Below are 17619 nucleotides of genomic sequence, written 5' to 3' on the forward strand. Positions count from 1 at the left end.
GTGTGCTTATTTCCCACCTGTCCGCTGACGGGCATGAGATACAGGATAGAGGCAATCTTCTGGGTTACATCTTCCACTAGGTCCTGGGGGTCCCTGGGGACCTGGGGCACCCGGTGAGCCTGGCAAACTCGGAGCTAATGAAATAAAAGACCCCATCAGAATGCAGATCACGTATGGCTCTTTCTTCCTCACTCCAACCAACATTATTCAACCTCTCCTGTAGCAACACATAAGGGCATAGGGGAAAAGGCATGGCTCCTTATTTTAGAAGCTTGCTTGTGTTGTGCAGATAAATATCACTATTACCTGAAGTCCCAGGGAGACCTGGACTCCCTGGAAGCCCAATTCCAGGTTCCCCTCTTTCTCCTTTCTGTCCTCGGTAGCCTAAGGGAGAGATATATAAAAAGAGAGACACAGAAGTAAGAGCATTCTATGGCAGCACAGTACAAATAAAAGCCATGTTTCTAGTCTAGAGTATTTCTGTAATTTGTCCACTTAACATAGAGCTAATATACTACTTTAACTGTCTGTTTTGCATTAACCACATATCAAACTTACATACCAAACAGATTAGATGCAATGAGGAGCTTAGAAATATGCAACTGCTGGCATAAAAAGTATGATTAGTCAAATGTTTGATAGTGAGACTTTGGGTACTGAAAATGATACCTAAGTAACTGAAATCAATCATTCTAATCTTCCGTCAAATAGCTACAACAAGGTGTGTGAGTGTCTTCAATAGGAATTCTGACTGGAGGGTAGGTTCAAGCTAAATATAAATATACTGAGAGTTCTGCTTACTACAAGGGCAAACTAATGTGACAGCAAGAAGATGGACCTTAGTCTAAGAATTAAAGAGAATGAAAGGAACAAAAACTCATCATTTTAGTAAATGACAGTAAGAGCGTGAATATATGCGAATTCACCCATCTCGGAGTCAGGAGAGGACAAAATCGCAGGATTTGGTTCAAATGACTGTCTGTAGCAACATGATATCCTTTCTAGTTACGTTAAAACAGCAACCTCCTGTTTAACATGGCAGTTCGTAACTCCAAAGAGGAGGAACTTCAGCAGTTGCAGAATGCAAGGGAAGACTGAGGGATCCTTCTAAACTCACTTCATCAATTTAAGATACTTTAACCAAAATAAATTAGGCCTAGGATCTCTGTACATTTTAAGACAAAATCATTCTTGTTACTGAATATGCTTATTGTTACCTCAGGTAGAAAGGTACAGAGCAATTTGTGCCTCTTATCCCTGCTTTAAGAAAGCATAAAACATTTCAATCTGGGTTTTATATATGTCTCCATCCATGTAAGACATTGAAGAGAAGGGTCTGTGGCTATAAGTTTCACAGTGATGGTAAGTAGAGTTTTAATTTCCAACTTTCTCATACTTAAACCATGGCTCTTGGTCGTGAAGGAACAGAGTGGTCATGCAGAATCATGTGGACACACAGCAAGGCTAATAGGTAGGACAGTATCTCAGTAGGACACAATAGGTCCTAACTCAGTTGTGCCTGTCCATAAAGGTGTGTTATTACAGCTGAACATGATAGGAGGAGAACACTTAATGTTCTCTATGAACAGTATATAGGACAGATTATTTCTCATTATTGCTCAGGATTAGACATCAGTTTGGGAGCAACAGTCTTGACTTGACCATACAGTGTATACATTATTATCCAAATAACGTTAGCAATGTAATCACCACATCGTTATTTCTTGGTTTTGGAGGTGTGACCTGACCATAAATGTGAAAATATTCAAAAAAAGGATTACATTCACGATATATTTTGAGGTGCATACTAGAAATATACCCAATGGGAAATCTTCACACATTTATATCTGAAAACTATGTTATAGACACTCAATACAACCCTAGATCCTAGAGCAGGGGTCCTCAAACTACGGCCTGCGGGCCACATGTGGCCCGCTGAAAACATTTATCCGGGCCGCTGGGTGTTTTTGCTGCCTCCGCCTGTCCTGCTTAGCTGCTGACTCGTCCTGGGCCCGCAGTGCGCATGTGTGGAATGTCTGAGGGACAGTGAACTGGCCCCCTGTTTAAAAAGTTTGAGGACCTCTGTCCTAGAGAGAGCAGTGGCTTGAGCATGTGGCCCAGTACCCCAAATTGATACATATTCAACTTTAAAATATTCCCAGGATTTCTTGTATATAAGTGACTTTCATTTAGTACATGTAAACAACAAGAAACGATGTTTATACTTGGGGTCATTTTGAAAGCACCCTTTCAAATGCATTATTTAAACTTTCCTGCAGTAAAATAATATTTCATGCCTGAGGTATATTTGATAGTCCAACCTAGGTTTTACTGTTATAGAAATATTGTAAAGTTGACCCTCAAGCTACGTCAGTAGGTGCTTAAGATCATAGGCTAAAAAAATGAGGAAGAAAAAAATATGACTAAAGATATACAAACTTTTGATTAACAAGAGAATTAACAAGATTGTAACACAATTTCAAATGATGAATATTTCTGTTAAAATCTATATATTTAAATTCAGTTTTCAGATTTTAACTAAGGCAAAAATATATTATTCCACATGAATTTGGTGAATATGGTATCACAAAACAAGAGTTAATAATTTGTATATTTGTATAAGAGGGTGACATATACACTTCTATCAAACGTACTAATTTATTTGTACAAATCTCTCAGTTCTTTGGTTAATAACAACCTACTATTAATAGACAAAGCTGTTGAATTGCACAAGGTCCCAAACTCATCATGGATGAAGGCTGCCATAAACTTATAGGGTCTTATTTTATAATTGCTTCACAACAAAGTTTCAGATTAGAATACTAATAAAGTCAATAACAGCTTTCTTACTTTTTAGAATTAAGCTTTTCACCCACTTAAGGTAGGCCTCCCCTGAAATTTGGAAAAGACTAAAAGGTGGGTCTATTTGCAAATGCACATGTATTTTCATGGCCTGGAAGTATGCAGGGTGACAGTCTGACATCACTGTAGCTTATGTAAGAAAACAGAAATCCAACAACAGCAGTGTCCTAATCTAAAGCACCTAGAGGTATTAAGTGCTACTGTAGTTTTTCAGGTGATAGACTTCATTTATTTCCAGTAGGGAGAATTCCATCTTAATGCCAGGGATATTCTTCCAAAGTTATAAATCTGTGCATCTATATGCCTACTGGGCAAATGAGACCAGTAAGGGAGTGTTACTGGCATTTCTCCATGTGGGGACCTGCCTCAAGCTTTATACGTTGTTCGGCCTCCCTGGTTTCTTCTGCTAATGGACCACAGCGCCCTTCCGTCATTTTGACACGCACATGCCTCCCATTACTTAAGCTCCCTACTGCTGACAAATTCTAAAGGTCAAATCTATATCCGTCACATGAACTACTCTACGGGCCACTGGCTTACAAATAACAGCAAGTTTCCTTCCTATAAACCAATAACAGGTAAACTTCGAAAGTTTAAAAGCAAGAGAAATCATTCCCAATAGTGTCTTTTCAAAACTGATGGAGGTTATGTGAAATGGCTGGACCTGTTTTCTCCTGACCCCACATCCACACAGTGGGGGGGGGGGGCCTTGGTGGGGGGATCAGTGGGGTTGTTTCTCCTGAGTGGACAGGGCTTTCAACTGTGGCATCTGTTCGTCCCGGTTTTCACAGAGGTGGAGAAATAACTGTGCTTTGGAAAAAGTTGAAATGAAGTTCTTTCTCTTAAACTCATTCAAGAGGCTAGGGTTTGTTAGGAAAATGCGCCTCTCTTGCTTACACAGGAGAAGCCAGATGGATGGAGGCTTCTTTGATCCTAACGTGGCACAATCTTGCTCATCCCAGCCAGGACAAATGAGGAGGCCCCGCGCTGCAGACTGAGGTGGGAACGCACACCAAGGAAGGTGCTCTCAGTGGGCATCGGGAAGGCAACAATCAGAAACCCCCGGGATGGTTAAAATATAAGACCGTTTGGAAATGCGTCTGAATTTTAAAAAGATGCCAACAATCACCCACTTTGAGAATTTAGAAAAAACGTAAATGAGGTGACCCAACTTGAATCAGAATGATTCACTATTTTCACTGAGAGATCAGGGGGCTTCAGGAGGGTCCCCAGTTTCCATGATCACAACCTCTGCAGGAGCAGTACCTCCCTTTTCCAAGTTGGATCACGTGCTTCTAATACTCTCGTATGGATTTTCTCCTTGCTTTTTACATATTTACTGCTTTTCAAAATAAGCACAGGAAACTAATGAGGCAGACCCCTTCAAATTCGTGTCCTTCCCTACACATCTATAATAATAAAAGCGTAATATGCTAATTAGACCGGATGTCCTCTGGAGGAAGCTAGGGCTGCCAGGGAAGCCTGGGTCCCAGGTGCCAGAGAGAAGCCGGGGGACAGAAGGCCTACTCTTGCACAAATTTCCTGCATTGGGCCTCTAGTAGTAATATAATAAGGGACTCATTCTATAGTGCATATTTCAAACCAAATCACTTTATTTCAAATGAAAATGGATTTATTTTCTGAAAAAACACTGACAAGCTAATTCTTTCAGAAATTCCAGAAGAGCCACCATCAAACAGAATTCATAACTGGGCAGACACACTGCTGCTCGGCGCCCACATTTCCTTTCCCTCTCTGGGCTGCGTCCTCACTGCAACCTTGTCTCAAACTCAGCCATGCCGTGTGTTAAGAGGACAAACTCAGCCAGCGGCACCTGAGGCTTACATGGTCACTAGGGAAGCAGTTTTACATGCATTTTTCCTTTACTTTTTGAGAAAACTTTTACATTGAGTGGAGCAAAGCTTTGAAGTTACATGCATAACTTCATCTTCTGAGCACTTCATTCTATTTATCTACCAGAGAGTAGCACTTCAGTTCCTTGTGAACTCCTGGGAAGGCATCAAAAACCCAGCGGTAGCCCCTTGGTTTCCTTTTTCCAGTCAGGGTTCTCTGTGGCTTTATTTTTTTTAAAATTTATTTATTTATTTATTTATTTATTTATTTATTTATTTATTTATTTTTAGTTAATCCTCACCTGAGGATATTTTTCCATTGATTTTTAGGGAGAGTGGAAGAGAGAGAAAGACAAGAGAGAAACATCGATGTGAGAGAAACACATCGATTGGTTGCCTCCTACATGGGTTTGGGTTGGGGAGGAACCTGCAACTAAGGTATGTGCCCTTGACCGGAATGGAACCCAGGATGCTTTGGTCTGCAGGTTGATGCTCTATCCACTGAGCTAAACTGGCTAGGGCTTCTCTGTGACTTTAGAGAGAATTATCAGTATAGCTTGATGATAGGCAAATATTCCTTCAGAAATGAATCCCATAGTTTGCAAGTTTTATTTTTCTGCTGCATTTCTGGCATTTACTAAGTACTGCAAAGGAGATATCAGGTAAACCCTGGGGAGTCACCAAGCTGAATTATACTCAAGACATGTCTATTGTCAAAAACCATCAGATGAGACCAAAGTTTTATCAACTTCACTAAACCTCAGTTTAAAAAAAATTGAAAATCATTTGGGCAAGGCTTTCAAATTCAAGAATTGCATCCGAAACGTATATCAGGAATGGAAGCAGGCTGTAAGATCTCCTCAGCAGAACTGCAGGTAGAACCCATAGAAATCCATCACAAAAGGTAAGGTAAGTCACATGGTGAATGGAAGTCTGGTTTCCAAAAACTTCACTGACACTGTGGACTTAGCTTTGCTTTTGAGATCCTTCCAGATGGGCCTCCCCTACACGGGAAGGGAGCCTGGTGACAGGTGCTGTGTGGACAGGTGACTCCAGTTCCAGAACGGTTTTCCTCGATGTCCTGACTTTCCACTGTCCTTGTCCTCTTAGACTGCCACTGTTTGAGGCATCTGCCCAAGGCTTTTCTCTTACAAGTGTGAACAGTCCACACTCTTCAGGTCTTTTGAGGCATCATGTATCTTCAGATGGGCTTTCAAGCTCTTTGTTCCAGTCTCATAAATTCTAACTTCAGAACAGACCCAACTAGCGAAAGATAATAATTAACCACCCTCTAGACAACCGTGTACACACAGAAGGCTGCATCTGATTCTACACTTTTCCTCCGACTACCTGCCAAACCTCTCTATTAACTAAGGGAAAGATAGAATGCACTCCAGGTAACTACAGTGATTTTACTACAGTGGGGCCTTGACTTACGAGTGTCCCGACTAACGAGTTTTTCGAGATACGAGCTGTCTCTCGGCCGATTTTTTGCTTTGAGTTGCGAGCTAAAATTCGGGTTACGAGCCAGCTTCAGATACCCCACCGCTAGTTGGCACAGCGAACGTCACAGTGAACGCCACAACATCAGCCCAGCATCACGTGTCTCACTCGTTCACTTTTTGATTTGACATACGAGTAATTTGAGTTACGAGCTCTGTCATGGAACGAATTAAACTCATAAGTCAAGGCCCCACTGTATTGTTGTTTTACACTGGGCTCATGAAGCCAGAAGCCTTGTCACTCTGGATTGTAACTTAGGACCCTAACAAACCCTGCATTTGGGGACAGTTCTTGCTCTTTTCATTGAGAGAGGGCATGTCAATCTCCTTGGGGCACTTCCTACTGAAAATGAGGCTTGATGTTACAGAGGAGCAGTAAGAAGGAAAGTGAACTAGTGGATGAAAAGTAGTACTCTGCATATATGGTATTGTGGACTATATCCCTAGGTAATTCTGTTGTGAGCTTTCTCTTTTCTCCTAAACAAACTTTTGATTATTTAACAAGGAGAGCGCTTGAGCTCCTCCATGGTAACACATGCAATATAGTTTCCCTGGTCTTATCTTTCATGGTACATACCCATTGGATTTATTGTTTTCTTGTCAGAGTTGTGAATCTTCTAAACCAGGGCCTATGTGGCCCCTGGCCTGATCGCTAACGTAATTCTAGAAAATGGCCTTCCCAGATCAATCTGGTTGAGCTACATCCAAGATCTGGTCTGTCAATTTTTTGCCAATTTAAGAAAAGTCTTGCTTCAAAATTTTTAGAAACCCTAAAAGAAATTCTTTAAAATTCAAAGTTACCATCCACAAGCTCTATTAGAGGGAGAAGGATTCTAAATTTTTTCAAAAAATATTCTGGCCCCAAATCACTACTTATAGTAGTAGCTTTTCCCCCCCTCAGTTTAAGATAGTAAGATGATGATTCTTGTTGTCTACATACATCAACAGGGGGGCAAAAACAACTCTGAGATTCCCAGATAATAATCTATACTAATAAAAGAGCAATATGCTAATTAGACCGGGTCGACTCCTTCCAAACAAAGCCACAGTGTTGTGGGCCAAGGCAGAGGTGGTTAGGGGCAATCAGGCCAGCAGGGGAGGGCGGTTAGGGGTGATTAGGCTGGCAGGCAGAGGGGTTAGGGGTGATCAGACAGGCAGGCAGAGTGGTTAGGGGCAATTAGGCAGGCAGGCTGGTGAGTGGTTAGGAGCCAGCAGTCCTGGATTGCGAGAGGGATGTCTGACTGCTGGTTTAGGGATCAGGCCTAAGCCAGCAGTCAGACATCCCCTGAGGGGTCCCAGATTGAAGAGGGTGCAGGCCAGGCTGAGAGACAACCCCTCCCCCATGCACAAATTTCATGCACCGGGCCTCTAGTGATATATAAACACCTGTTATTACTGTTATTATCACAACAAATATTAATTTGAAGAAGTAATAGTTAAAAATCTATTTCTAGAATATCAAATATTAACAAGATATTATATATGAAATCATTTTATATATACATATATATTGAATATATATATTGCCTAACTGTGATTAGCATGTTATAAATAGTGAGCATTAAAGAACTGGTAAACAAATATTATACCCAATGACTTACCTTGAGGTCCAGGGTCTCCTGGTGGCCCAGGTAACCCATCCTTTCCTGGTGGCCCAGGCCTCCCGTGAGCTTGAGCAGCCAACATTGCCGCTGGTAGCTTGAGTTGGGAGAGGAACACAGCCATCCTCTCTGCATTTGTGAAAGGAAAAATAAAACGTCATGCTATAAGAATACTTTTAGGTAAAAAAATGCCAAATATTTTTTACATGAAAGTCAATGAAAAAAAAAGATTTAGCTTTCAATTTAAGCACATCTAATTTACCAAATGGTCTGATTGCTGAGAGAGGTTTTTGATTGGTCAAATAAAATGGATTGCACAAAGTTGTTTGAATATAGATGAAGACCAGCTGTGCTGATCACAGGATCTGAGAGTGTTCGGTGCTTCAGAGATACAGCCGATTTAGTGGACAGAACAATAACGTAGAATCTAACTAACCTCTGGCAATGACTTGTGGAGAGAATTTAGGTTCATATTAAAAAATGGTTTTAAATAAATCTAAGCTACTTTCCAACAATCTTGTGAATGTGCAGTGATTTAAAATAGGTTTACAAATTCTTTGACATGAAGTCTAATTCCTCCATTCTCCAGTGTGGCCTGGAACTTACTTTTCATTTCTAATAAGTAGAAAAAAGCAGAATTGACAGTGTGTAACAAGGTAGACTAAGTCACCCAAGGCACTGAAGACACTCAAGATGTTCTGTGGAGAGACCCACATGGGGACGAACGAAGCCACCTGCCAGCAGCCATGTAAGTACACCTGAAAGTGGGTCTTCCAGCCCATCAATCTTTTGGATGACTTCCACTCTGCCTCACATCCTGACTGACTTTGTTGTAGACAGAACCACACAACTAAGCAACCTTTCAAGTCTCTGACCCACAGAAAATGTGAGATAATAAAATTTTTTAAGCCATTGAAGTTTTGAGTTATTTTCTTTTTAAAAAATACTCATCAGAGGATATGTTTTATTGATTTTAGAGAGAGAAAAAGAGAGAGACATCAATGTGAGAGAGAAACATTGATTAGCTGCTTCTTGTATGTGCTCCAAACAGGGATCAAACCTGCAACCGAGGTATGTGCCCTGACTGGGATTCGAACCTGCAGCCTTTCAATGTACTGGACGATGTTCTAACCAACTGAGGCAAACCAGCCAGGGCTCGAGTTATTTTCTTATGCAGCAATAGATAACACATGTAGTATTTGAAACCTTATATCCTTGAATGAAACTACATTATTAATAACAGATAAAACACAGTTGTAATTAATATATAGTTATAATTTTGCAAATCTATACATTGAATGGTTATATCTTTAGTATATTAAATTATAAACTGGGTATTTTATAAACAAATATGAAATTCAATGATTATAGCTTGAAACTTTGCAAACTGTTGTTTTTGAATTTAAAAGATATATATATTAATAAATATATGTGCATTTCAGTATAATTTTTCTTAATTTAAGACAGATCTCATTGAATACCTTCAATGTCTAAGTGCAAGTATTCACAGTACTAATTTTTCCTCTCTCATGTATGAATTAAGTTTACAAGTAATTTGCTTGGGGTGGTTTTTAATATTTTCAGTAAAATAGAAAAATTTTAGAATAATTGCTTCTAGCTGTAAATTATCTAGCTTTAAGCTATGCTCAGAAATAGCCATTTAAGTATAATGTAATGACTTCTTCAGAACCCTACTCTAATGCTCTATTATGTAAAATAGCATGTTCCTGAGCCTCTAAATAAATTGTAAAGACCTGTATTTTTTATTGCCTTTCCTCTGTTTTCAGCGATTTTTCATCAATGAAACTGTTTTTGGCTATGCTTTCTAATGAGGCAGGAAACTGAAGAGTTCAGACAGGAGCTTGCACAAGCTAAACTCACATATTCCACCTGCCAAGGCAAACCCCTGGCAATCACTCTAACAAACAAGACCGATGGTTTGCCTTCCTTGGAGAAGGAGTTCAGCAATGCAATGCAGACATTCATATAAAGTAGTGAGAAATTACCTATATGAAGAAGGGATACTCAGATGTCATCTAGCCCACGTTTATCTTCTATTTCACAGATAGAATTTGTAAATATTTTCAAAGAGAGAAATTCATCTTTTCCTCCTAACGCTCATTCAAATGTTTAACCGCCCATTTTCTTGGTACAGCTTCAACTTATTTTCTTTTGCTGCTCCATAATGGAAACAGACGGTAGCTAATGAGTATTTCTCTTAGGAAATCAGTCACATACTCAAAAATATTGTTACCTCTTAGCCTTCAGCTTAAACAACTTTTACTCGTAGGCTTGGTAATCTGTTTTGTAAATCAGATTTTTTGGCTCCCCTATCCCAGGGCTTTTCTGTTCATCGCTTAAATGTGGAAACCAAAACTATAAGCAGTTCTCTCCCGAGGGGCAAACATATCAACAGAGTAATTTCCTCTCATATTATAGTAATTATTTTCTGATTTCATTTTAACTGCAAATTCAATAGCATTGTTTAATGAATTCATATTCATTTTGTGGTTCATCATCACCCAAAGGTTGTTCCTGCCGCACTTAACTCTGGCCCAGTCCTTTGCCACCTTTATAAACTTGTTGCTTTGAAATGTTATTGCGGGTAAAGATGGTGGGTTGAACACATGCCTCTCTTTTAACTCTTTCCTGAATCCCTGAAAAACAAGTAAGATCTTTTTAAAGGCATAAAACCAGAGGAATAGAGAGACTGTGAAAGGAGAGAGTATAACAAAATATTGGAAACTGAGAACCAGAAAGAGGGGAATTGGCAGTGCATCTGGAAATGGGGGTAATGGATGGAACTAAAATAAGGAGAATTGGTTCAAAGCCTGTTTAAGAAATAGTCAGAAATCTCTGTCTCTGCTCTACACTGCTGGGCTTGGCCCTGCCCAAGCCTAGCAAATGACTGAGGTTTATTATCTGAAAAGGCTAAACAGACTGTCTCTGCGCTGGGGGCCACAGACTCCATCCACTGAGACGTGGGCTTTTCTTCTGAAAGCAAGGAGAATAAATGAGCATTTACAGGTTCTGGGCTAAAGCCCCAGCTCAGCTCTCGGACTTTGCTCCCCAAATGCTGGCAGGAAGTGTTTTCATTGGGGGATCTGATCATATTAAGAGGAGAGACTTAAAGACACTGAAATCTGAGGATCCCTCAATGCAAAAGCCCAGCTAGACTGCCTTAAAGTGAAGCTCACACTGCCATGGTGTATCAGTGGTTGAGCGGGGACCTATGAACCAAGAGTTTACCAGGTTCAATTCCAATCTGGGCTCATGACTGGTTTGTAGGCTCTATCCCCAGTGGGGGGCCTGCAGGAAACAGCAGATCGATGTCTCTCTCTCTCTCTCTTTCTCTCTCTCTCTCTCTCTCTCATTGATGTTTCTATCTCTTTCTTCCTCTCTCAAATCAATAAAAATATATTTAAAATAACAAAATGAAGCTCATGATTGGCAAACCTCTCCATTCACTCACAACTCTCAATTTGTTAGAACCCAGTTCATATGCAGGAGCGGACAGCCATGGAAATCCTGAGGAAATCCTACAAACTGAATGACAGATCCAAACAAAAAAACAGGAAGAAATTGGATGAAATAGAGATTAGACTATGGAAAATATTTTTAACTGTAACTGTTTTAAATGTAAAAGTTACTCTTTGCTTTTACAGAGAAAGCTTTCTTGAAAAGGAGAACCGTGACCTTGGAGCTCTATGATTTGTGAAAATGGAGTTTTTCTTTTTTCGTTTTGTAAGTAGTGTTCAGAAGCCATGGGAAAGAGACTTCTAAATGGAAAAGTAAATGGACTGAATTGGATAATCTTGAGACAAGTGAACTAAAGTGCTAAATAACTAAATTCTGGGTTTCAGGAACAATTCTGTTTGGGAGAAGAGGGTTTTGTGGGACTGGTGCCGACAGAGGTAAAAGGAGAGGGGGTATCACACGTGGAGTCTCCGAGTCAAGATGTCTCAGGAAAGAATTTCCTTGTGGGCCATTTGAGAATATTGTCTTGAGGCTGAGACATCTGGGGCTTGTGAGGGAGCTGGGCTCAGGCTGGAGAGGGTGGGAGAGGTGGTGAAGCCAGAGGAGAGCTGGGGAGACTGCACCCTGCAGGTTCCAGTGGGCAGGGGGGACCCTGAGAGAGGAAGAAGGGGTGGAAATGCAGAGGGGGAGCTGGAGGACTGAGAGGAGGAGTTGTCAAGCAAGTGAAGCCAGGCAAGGCTGCCCCAAGACAGCCAAGAGTGATCAACGCCCCCTGGCCTCCTCTGCAGGAGGCAGACAGCCTTTCATGGGAGTAACCACAGAATGATCTGGGAGTGGGCAACACGGGAGCCCCGCCCAGGAAGAAGGAGCCACGTCTCCTCTGCTCAAGGCAGAGGGCAAGCCACGGGGGGCCAGGCCTTCATCCAGCGCCCACAGGACTTGAAAATGATTATCTCGAAGATCTCAACACAAAACAGTTTCCTGGTAGTGCTTGGTTATATTTTCTGACATTCTTAACCAGCTCTTAAGAAAATGAGACTAATGAACTGCTGAAGTATTTAATATATATTTTTATCTAAAGTCTTTTACAAAATCGAAGTTCAACCTTAAAGCTGCTTGAGATGAAAAATAAAATAGAGATGGGCAAAGGCCAGGAGGAGATGGGGGAATGTCTGTAACAGTGTCAATGATAAAAAATTTTTTTTTTCAGTGATCTCTTTACATTATCTATGCAGTGTGGTTTGTTTGAGTCCACACCTCCATGCCAAACAATAAAACATTAAAACCCATCATCTCATAAATGGAACCCACTATATTTACCATAATATATAGATATCCTGCAATATTGAGACTTTTTTTTTACATTGAATCTAGAAAGTATTATCAACCACCACTGCTATTTCAATAAAATACCCGTGGGCCCACCAGCCCTCATAAGAAAAAAAAAGAAGATAATTGACATGAGAACTCATGGAAATTGAGAATTAAAGGAAAATTTTAGATTGCAGTCCAAAAGCATGTATTTGTGGCTCTCCCTCTTCTACTAAAGCTGCAGTGCTGAGATCCTAGGTGCCCTGTGCCTGGGGCGGCTTCATGGACAGGCTACCTGTGAGTCACACAAGGCCCGATGCTCAGAAGGGCCCTATGCTTGCTATAAAGTTCTGCTGCTGCTGTCTTGTAGTTATTAATGAAATTTGAACAAGGGCACTTGGAGATTTCACTGTGCACTGCATCCTGCACATGCCTCTATGTTCTTCAGTGTCCTCCGGAGAGCCGCTGTGTCTTTTCTTTGTCAGGCAGAGATACTTGAGAGATGATTGTTGAGGTGGAATGTCTGAATTGCAAAGTTTGGAGCCTGATCCATGATGCTTGATTCAAAGGTCAATAAAGGAAAATAAAAGGGGATTTTCAAATGTGGGGGCAACATTAAAATTAGAAAGAGAAAACTGGTAGCTTAAAAAAGAAAGAATAGACAGTTATATCAATAGACTATCATGTAAAGCACTGTCCAGATACTTAGTAGAGATCAAGGTAAACTGAGATCAACAGCATGAATTCATGAAAACATTTTTTTTTCCTCTTTTGTCACTGAAGTGGCTAAAAGTCCCCATGTTCCTCTGCTCTGTGTCCAGTGTTCATGTGAAATAAGATAATGTGCACTCAAGCACTGAGATTTTGGTCTCTGATGCTAATTACTGCTTAAAATAACCAGAGCTTCTTGGAGAGGAGCTAACTCCACATTTGCAGTAGAAATGTTAATAGATGAACTTGGGGCGTTTTGTAATCTTATTCCTTGTAAATTCAACAATGTATTTTTAGCTTAGCAAGGGCAGGGCACTCTGCAAAAGAAGCAGAAGCCGTGAGAGCCAATGTGGATTTATGTTCTGACAAATAACTCCCACTTTATTAAGTTCACAGTTGAGGGGAGTGATCTTGATTTGAGCAAATCACCTGACAAAATCATGTCATATCCTGTGGATAGATAAAAAAATGCAGAGTAGATTTTAGGACAACTACATGGAATCAGCACTCACAAAAACAAAAGACTAACAGATGGCGTACAAATGAGCAGGAGGAATGCAATGGCATTTAGAAAGGCCTAATCCTTGACTCTTTTTTAAGTTTAAAATGTCTATCAATAATTAGAATGATGACACACTGTCCCCCCAGGAAGCATACCCGTGACATTCCTTTTCCCCTCTCTTTCCCTCACAGGAACCTATTACCCTAACCTCTAAAAGACCCCACAAGACTAGCAACCAGGGGAACAATGGGCAGTGGCAGCGTGTCCCGGGCAACCCCCTGAACCGGTCTGCAAGGTCCTCTTTTCTCTGACTTGCCAGTGAGCCACAGCAGCCAAGCCTAGGCTCTCCTGTTGCGTCTGCTATGACTTTCTTTATTTCACCACCCGAAGTGTCAAAGTTCTGGCTGTGGTCAATGAATTCTTCCTTGCTTTTCTAAAAAAACTTAGAATGATGAGATGTTTACAAAATTTAGAGATAACACAAAGTGATGAAGGTCGGCCAACCTGCCTTATGAGACAACATTCCAAAAGGTATCTTCAGGTTGGAACAATGTGTGAAATGGAATCATTTGAAATTTAATAAGAAGCAACATAAAATAGCACACCTATATTTTAAATATGAAAACAGTGCATAATGAGAAACAGCTAATTTTAAAAACTTTGTACAAGGAAGATCCAAAGTTGCTAGTTAATTAAAAACTCAATATGAATCAACAATGTGATAAGGTTGCTTACCCAAAAAATGCTATCTTAGGCTGTGTTATTGAAGTGTCTCTATCAGGGGTCAGAAAACTTTCTCTGCAAAAGTAAATATTTAAGGCTTTGCAGGCTATACTATCCCTGTTACAACTACTCAATTCTGCTGCCCTAGCATGACACCAGCCAGAGAAAATACATAAAGGAATGAGTGTGATTGTGTTTCAATGAAACTTTAGTTATGGACACAAATTTGAATTTTAGGTCATTTTCACTAGTCGTGAAATATTCTTTTGATTAAAAAAAACCATTAAAAATGTACTCCCCTGCATCTCCCCTCCAAAGTAAAACCCATTCTCATTTGGGCCGACTAAAACAGGTGGTAGGTGGATTTGGCTGGTGGGCCATAGTTTGCTGACTCTGGCCTATGTCAAAAGACACTGCCCTGTTCAAATTCTCCTGGGTGAATGAAGGACATTTAAAGATTAAGTATTTCTAAAGGGCAATGATCATGGAGGAGCTGGGCACACTCCACTGAAGAGAAAACGAAGGAGGATATTGAAAAATCCATGGGCCCTGGCTGGGTAGTTCAATTTGATTAGAGCATCGTCTGGATATGCCAAGGTTGTGAGTTTGGTCCCTGGTCAGGGCACATACAAGAAGCAACCAATGAATGCATAAATAAGCACAACAACAATGAAATCAATAAATAAAAAAGAGAAAAGAAAAATACCCAAAGGGTGGTCACACTTGAACAGAGAAAGATACTTTACCTGTGTTGTTGCAGCAGACCAAGAATGATGATAGGAAGTTATAGTGAGGCAACTTTAACTTAGCATAAGGAAAATTTTTCTATCAAATAGAGCTTCCCATCACAAAGTGGGTTGCCTCTTAAACTTGTTTAATGACCATCTTTTGAGAATGTTGCTGCAGGGGTTTTCCACAGTGGATGAGAATTGGTAAAGGATTCAGAAATGTTTATTAAGCAAATCTAACCTTCAAAAATCCTTTGTACCTCTTGATTAATATACTTCTTTATTTCTTCAAATGAAACGGCATCAGCCTAAAGAAGAAAAAAAAGGTCTGTTAAAATAAAGCACAGGAGAAGTGAATAGAGAATAGAAATATTGGGTTGGCATGCATACTTGAAGCTTCTGTAGAGATACATTTATCAGGCAAAATGCTTTCGGCCACTGACTATATTAAGCAATACATTTCTTTTGTTTTGATCAAATGCTAGAAAGAAGTTGAAGTGCCTAATTGCTTTAAAAGCTGTGGGCTGAAATCATAACCAGTGATGTGAACATATTTCCTATTGAATGGAGAGACAGGCTTCATATAGTCAGGAAAGACATTTCATATTACTTCATTTCCTGAAGTTACAGAACTTGAGCAGTGTTATCATGATGTTAAATATCCCAGGCACAACTAAACTTCTAACCAATCACTGGACACTGGTACAGTTATTACCTCACTGATATTATGTATTTTCAAAGGAAGACAACCTGGAAAAGAATTCTAAGTATTCCAGATTATTTTTTTAAATATTTTGTGCATGGGATAAAGCTTACTAAGTTTTTCCCATTTCATGGTAAAGTTTATTCTGTAATTTGTACTTTGCAGGCCTATTTCTATTAAGCAGTTTTCTTTTTTAAGAGAAAATGCAAGTAGGTAAATGATGTCAATTGCGTTTTTAACTTCTTCACAAATAAATTTACATGACTTTGACAAAGAATCTACCAATATAATAGTAATGTTTTACTATAGACCTTGATATTTCAAAAGGGAGCTATCATTTTTTCATGATGGATAGGATTTCAAAGTGTTTTATTACTCTTCTTTGTATTTGGTGGTTACTATCCAGGGGTATAAAATTAAAGACAATGTGTTGGGTTCAGATGATGATTGCTGTTAGGACTCAGTAGTTCCAAGAATGTCCTATTTCAACATTTTAATTTCACTGCAGATGGGACAAATAAATTTGAATTAATGCATCAAATACCAATTATTGACACAGAGAAGCCATTCTACAGGTTTTATTCAAGTAGAGGTCAGGGGAAGTGGGTAAAAATAAAGAAGTCTGAAAATTCTGGGAATGCTCAATTTGGCCCTCTGTCTGGTAATGACATCTGAGGACAGCATGTCCTTAACTCCCTGACCTTATTCCCAAACTCTCCTTCTTCCTGACATGGACATTTTCAGATGAAGTTCCTCTGTGGAATGGCACCCACCATGCCTTCTGAGGATACTAATAAAGACCTGGCTTTTTTAACCAAACACTCTTGGCCCAAATGGTCTCCACTTCAGAGTACTACTCCAGCAGATCTGCTGTTCTGATATTCATCAAAGTGAAGTTTTAATATGAAACAGACATAGTATGTATTTCCTGTGTGGTGGGAGGAGGCATTATAGATAGTACTTAAGAGGAAGGCTTTGGAGTCAGTTGGACCTGGGTTTGATCCACTAAATAACTGTGACCTTGGACAAGTTGACTCCAAGTTATTGCTTTTGCTAAGTCGGATGGAAAGGACAGCCATCCTCCCAGGCTCATTGTGAGGATGCTGGGAGGTCACGTGTTGGGAGTGCTTAGCAGAAGGTCTGGTACATAACCTGAAAGAAATGACAGCAATTGTACCCTCGCAGAGGCCACGTTAGGCTCATTTCATTTATTTTGAAAGAACTATTGTTGCTTTCATGGGAAAAGGGATATGTGGTCAGTACCAGCCAGGAGCTCTGGAGCTCTCGGTACCACTTACTGGAGTGCCGGGGACGCCCGGAATGCCAGGAGGGCCTTGGTGCCCGGGGGATCCCACAGAGCCTTTGTCTCCAGGTGGCCCCACAGGACCTACGGCTCCCTTCATGCCTGGAAGGCCTGGCTTTCCCTGTTCACCTTGTGGGCCTCGGTCTCCGGGAATTCCCTGATCACCCTGTTAAGGAAAAAATTAATTGTAAAGAATGATCTCTTTTACAACAGCAACAGCTGTGGTTCAGACAAAGGATTGGGATAGACATTGGCACTCCCTCGCTGTGGGACCTTGGGTGAGTGAATTAAATTCTCTGTGTCCAACTTCCTCTCCTGAAAAGTGAGGGTATTAATAGTGTCC

The 17619-nt window shown here is 40.3% G+C and overlaps 1 protein-coding gene across 1 annotated transcript; it reads right to left on the bottom strand.

Annotated features, from left to right (window-relative positions):
• Positions 1-306: 306 nt before the first annotated feature.
• On the bottom strand, positions 307-17442 carry LOC102428272 (collagen alpha-1(XIX) chain-like; the record flags this gene model as incomplete). Its single annotated transcript, XM_023749124.1, has 4 exons — positions 307-384; positions 7819-7947; positions 15512-15578; positions 17272-17442. Coding segments are annotated over 4 exons (445 nt in total), but the record flags the coding sequence as incomplete, so codon positions are not given.
• Positions 17443-17619: the final 177 nt, after the last annotated feature.

The sequence above is a fragment of the Myotis lucifugus genome, unplaced genomic scaffold (genome assembly GCF_000147115.1).
Source record: "Myotis lucifugus unplaced genomic scaffold, Myoluc2.0 scaffold_3060, whole genome shotgun sequence".
NCBI lineage: Eukaryota > Metazoa > Chordata > Mammalia > Chiroptera > Vespertilionidae > Myotis > Myotis lucifugus.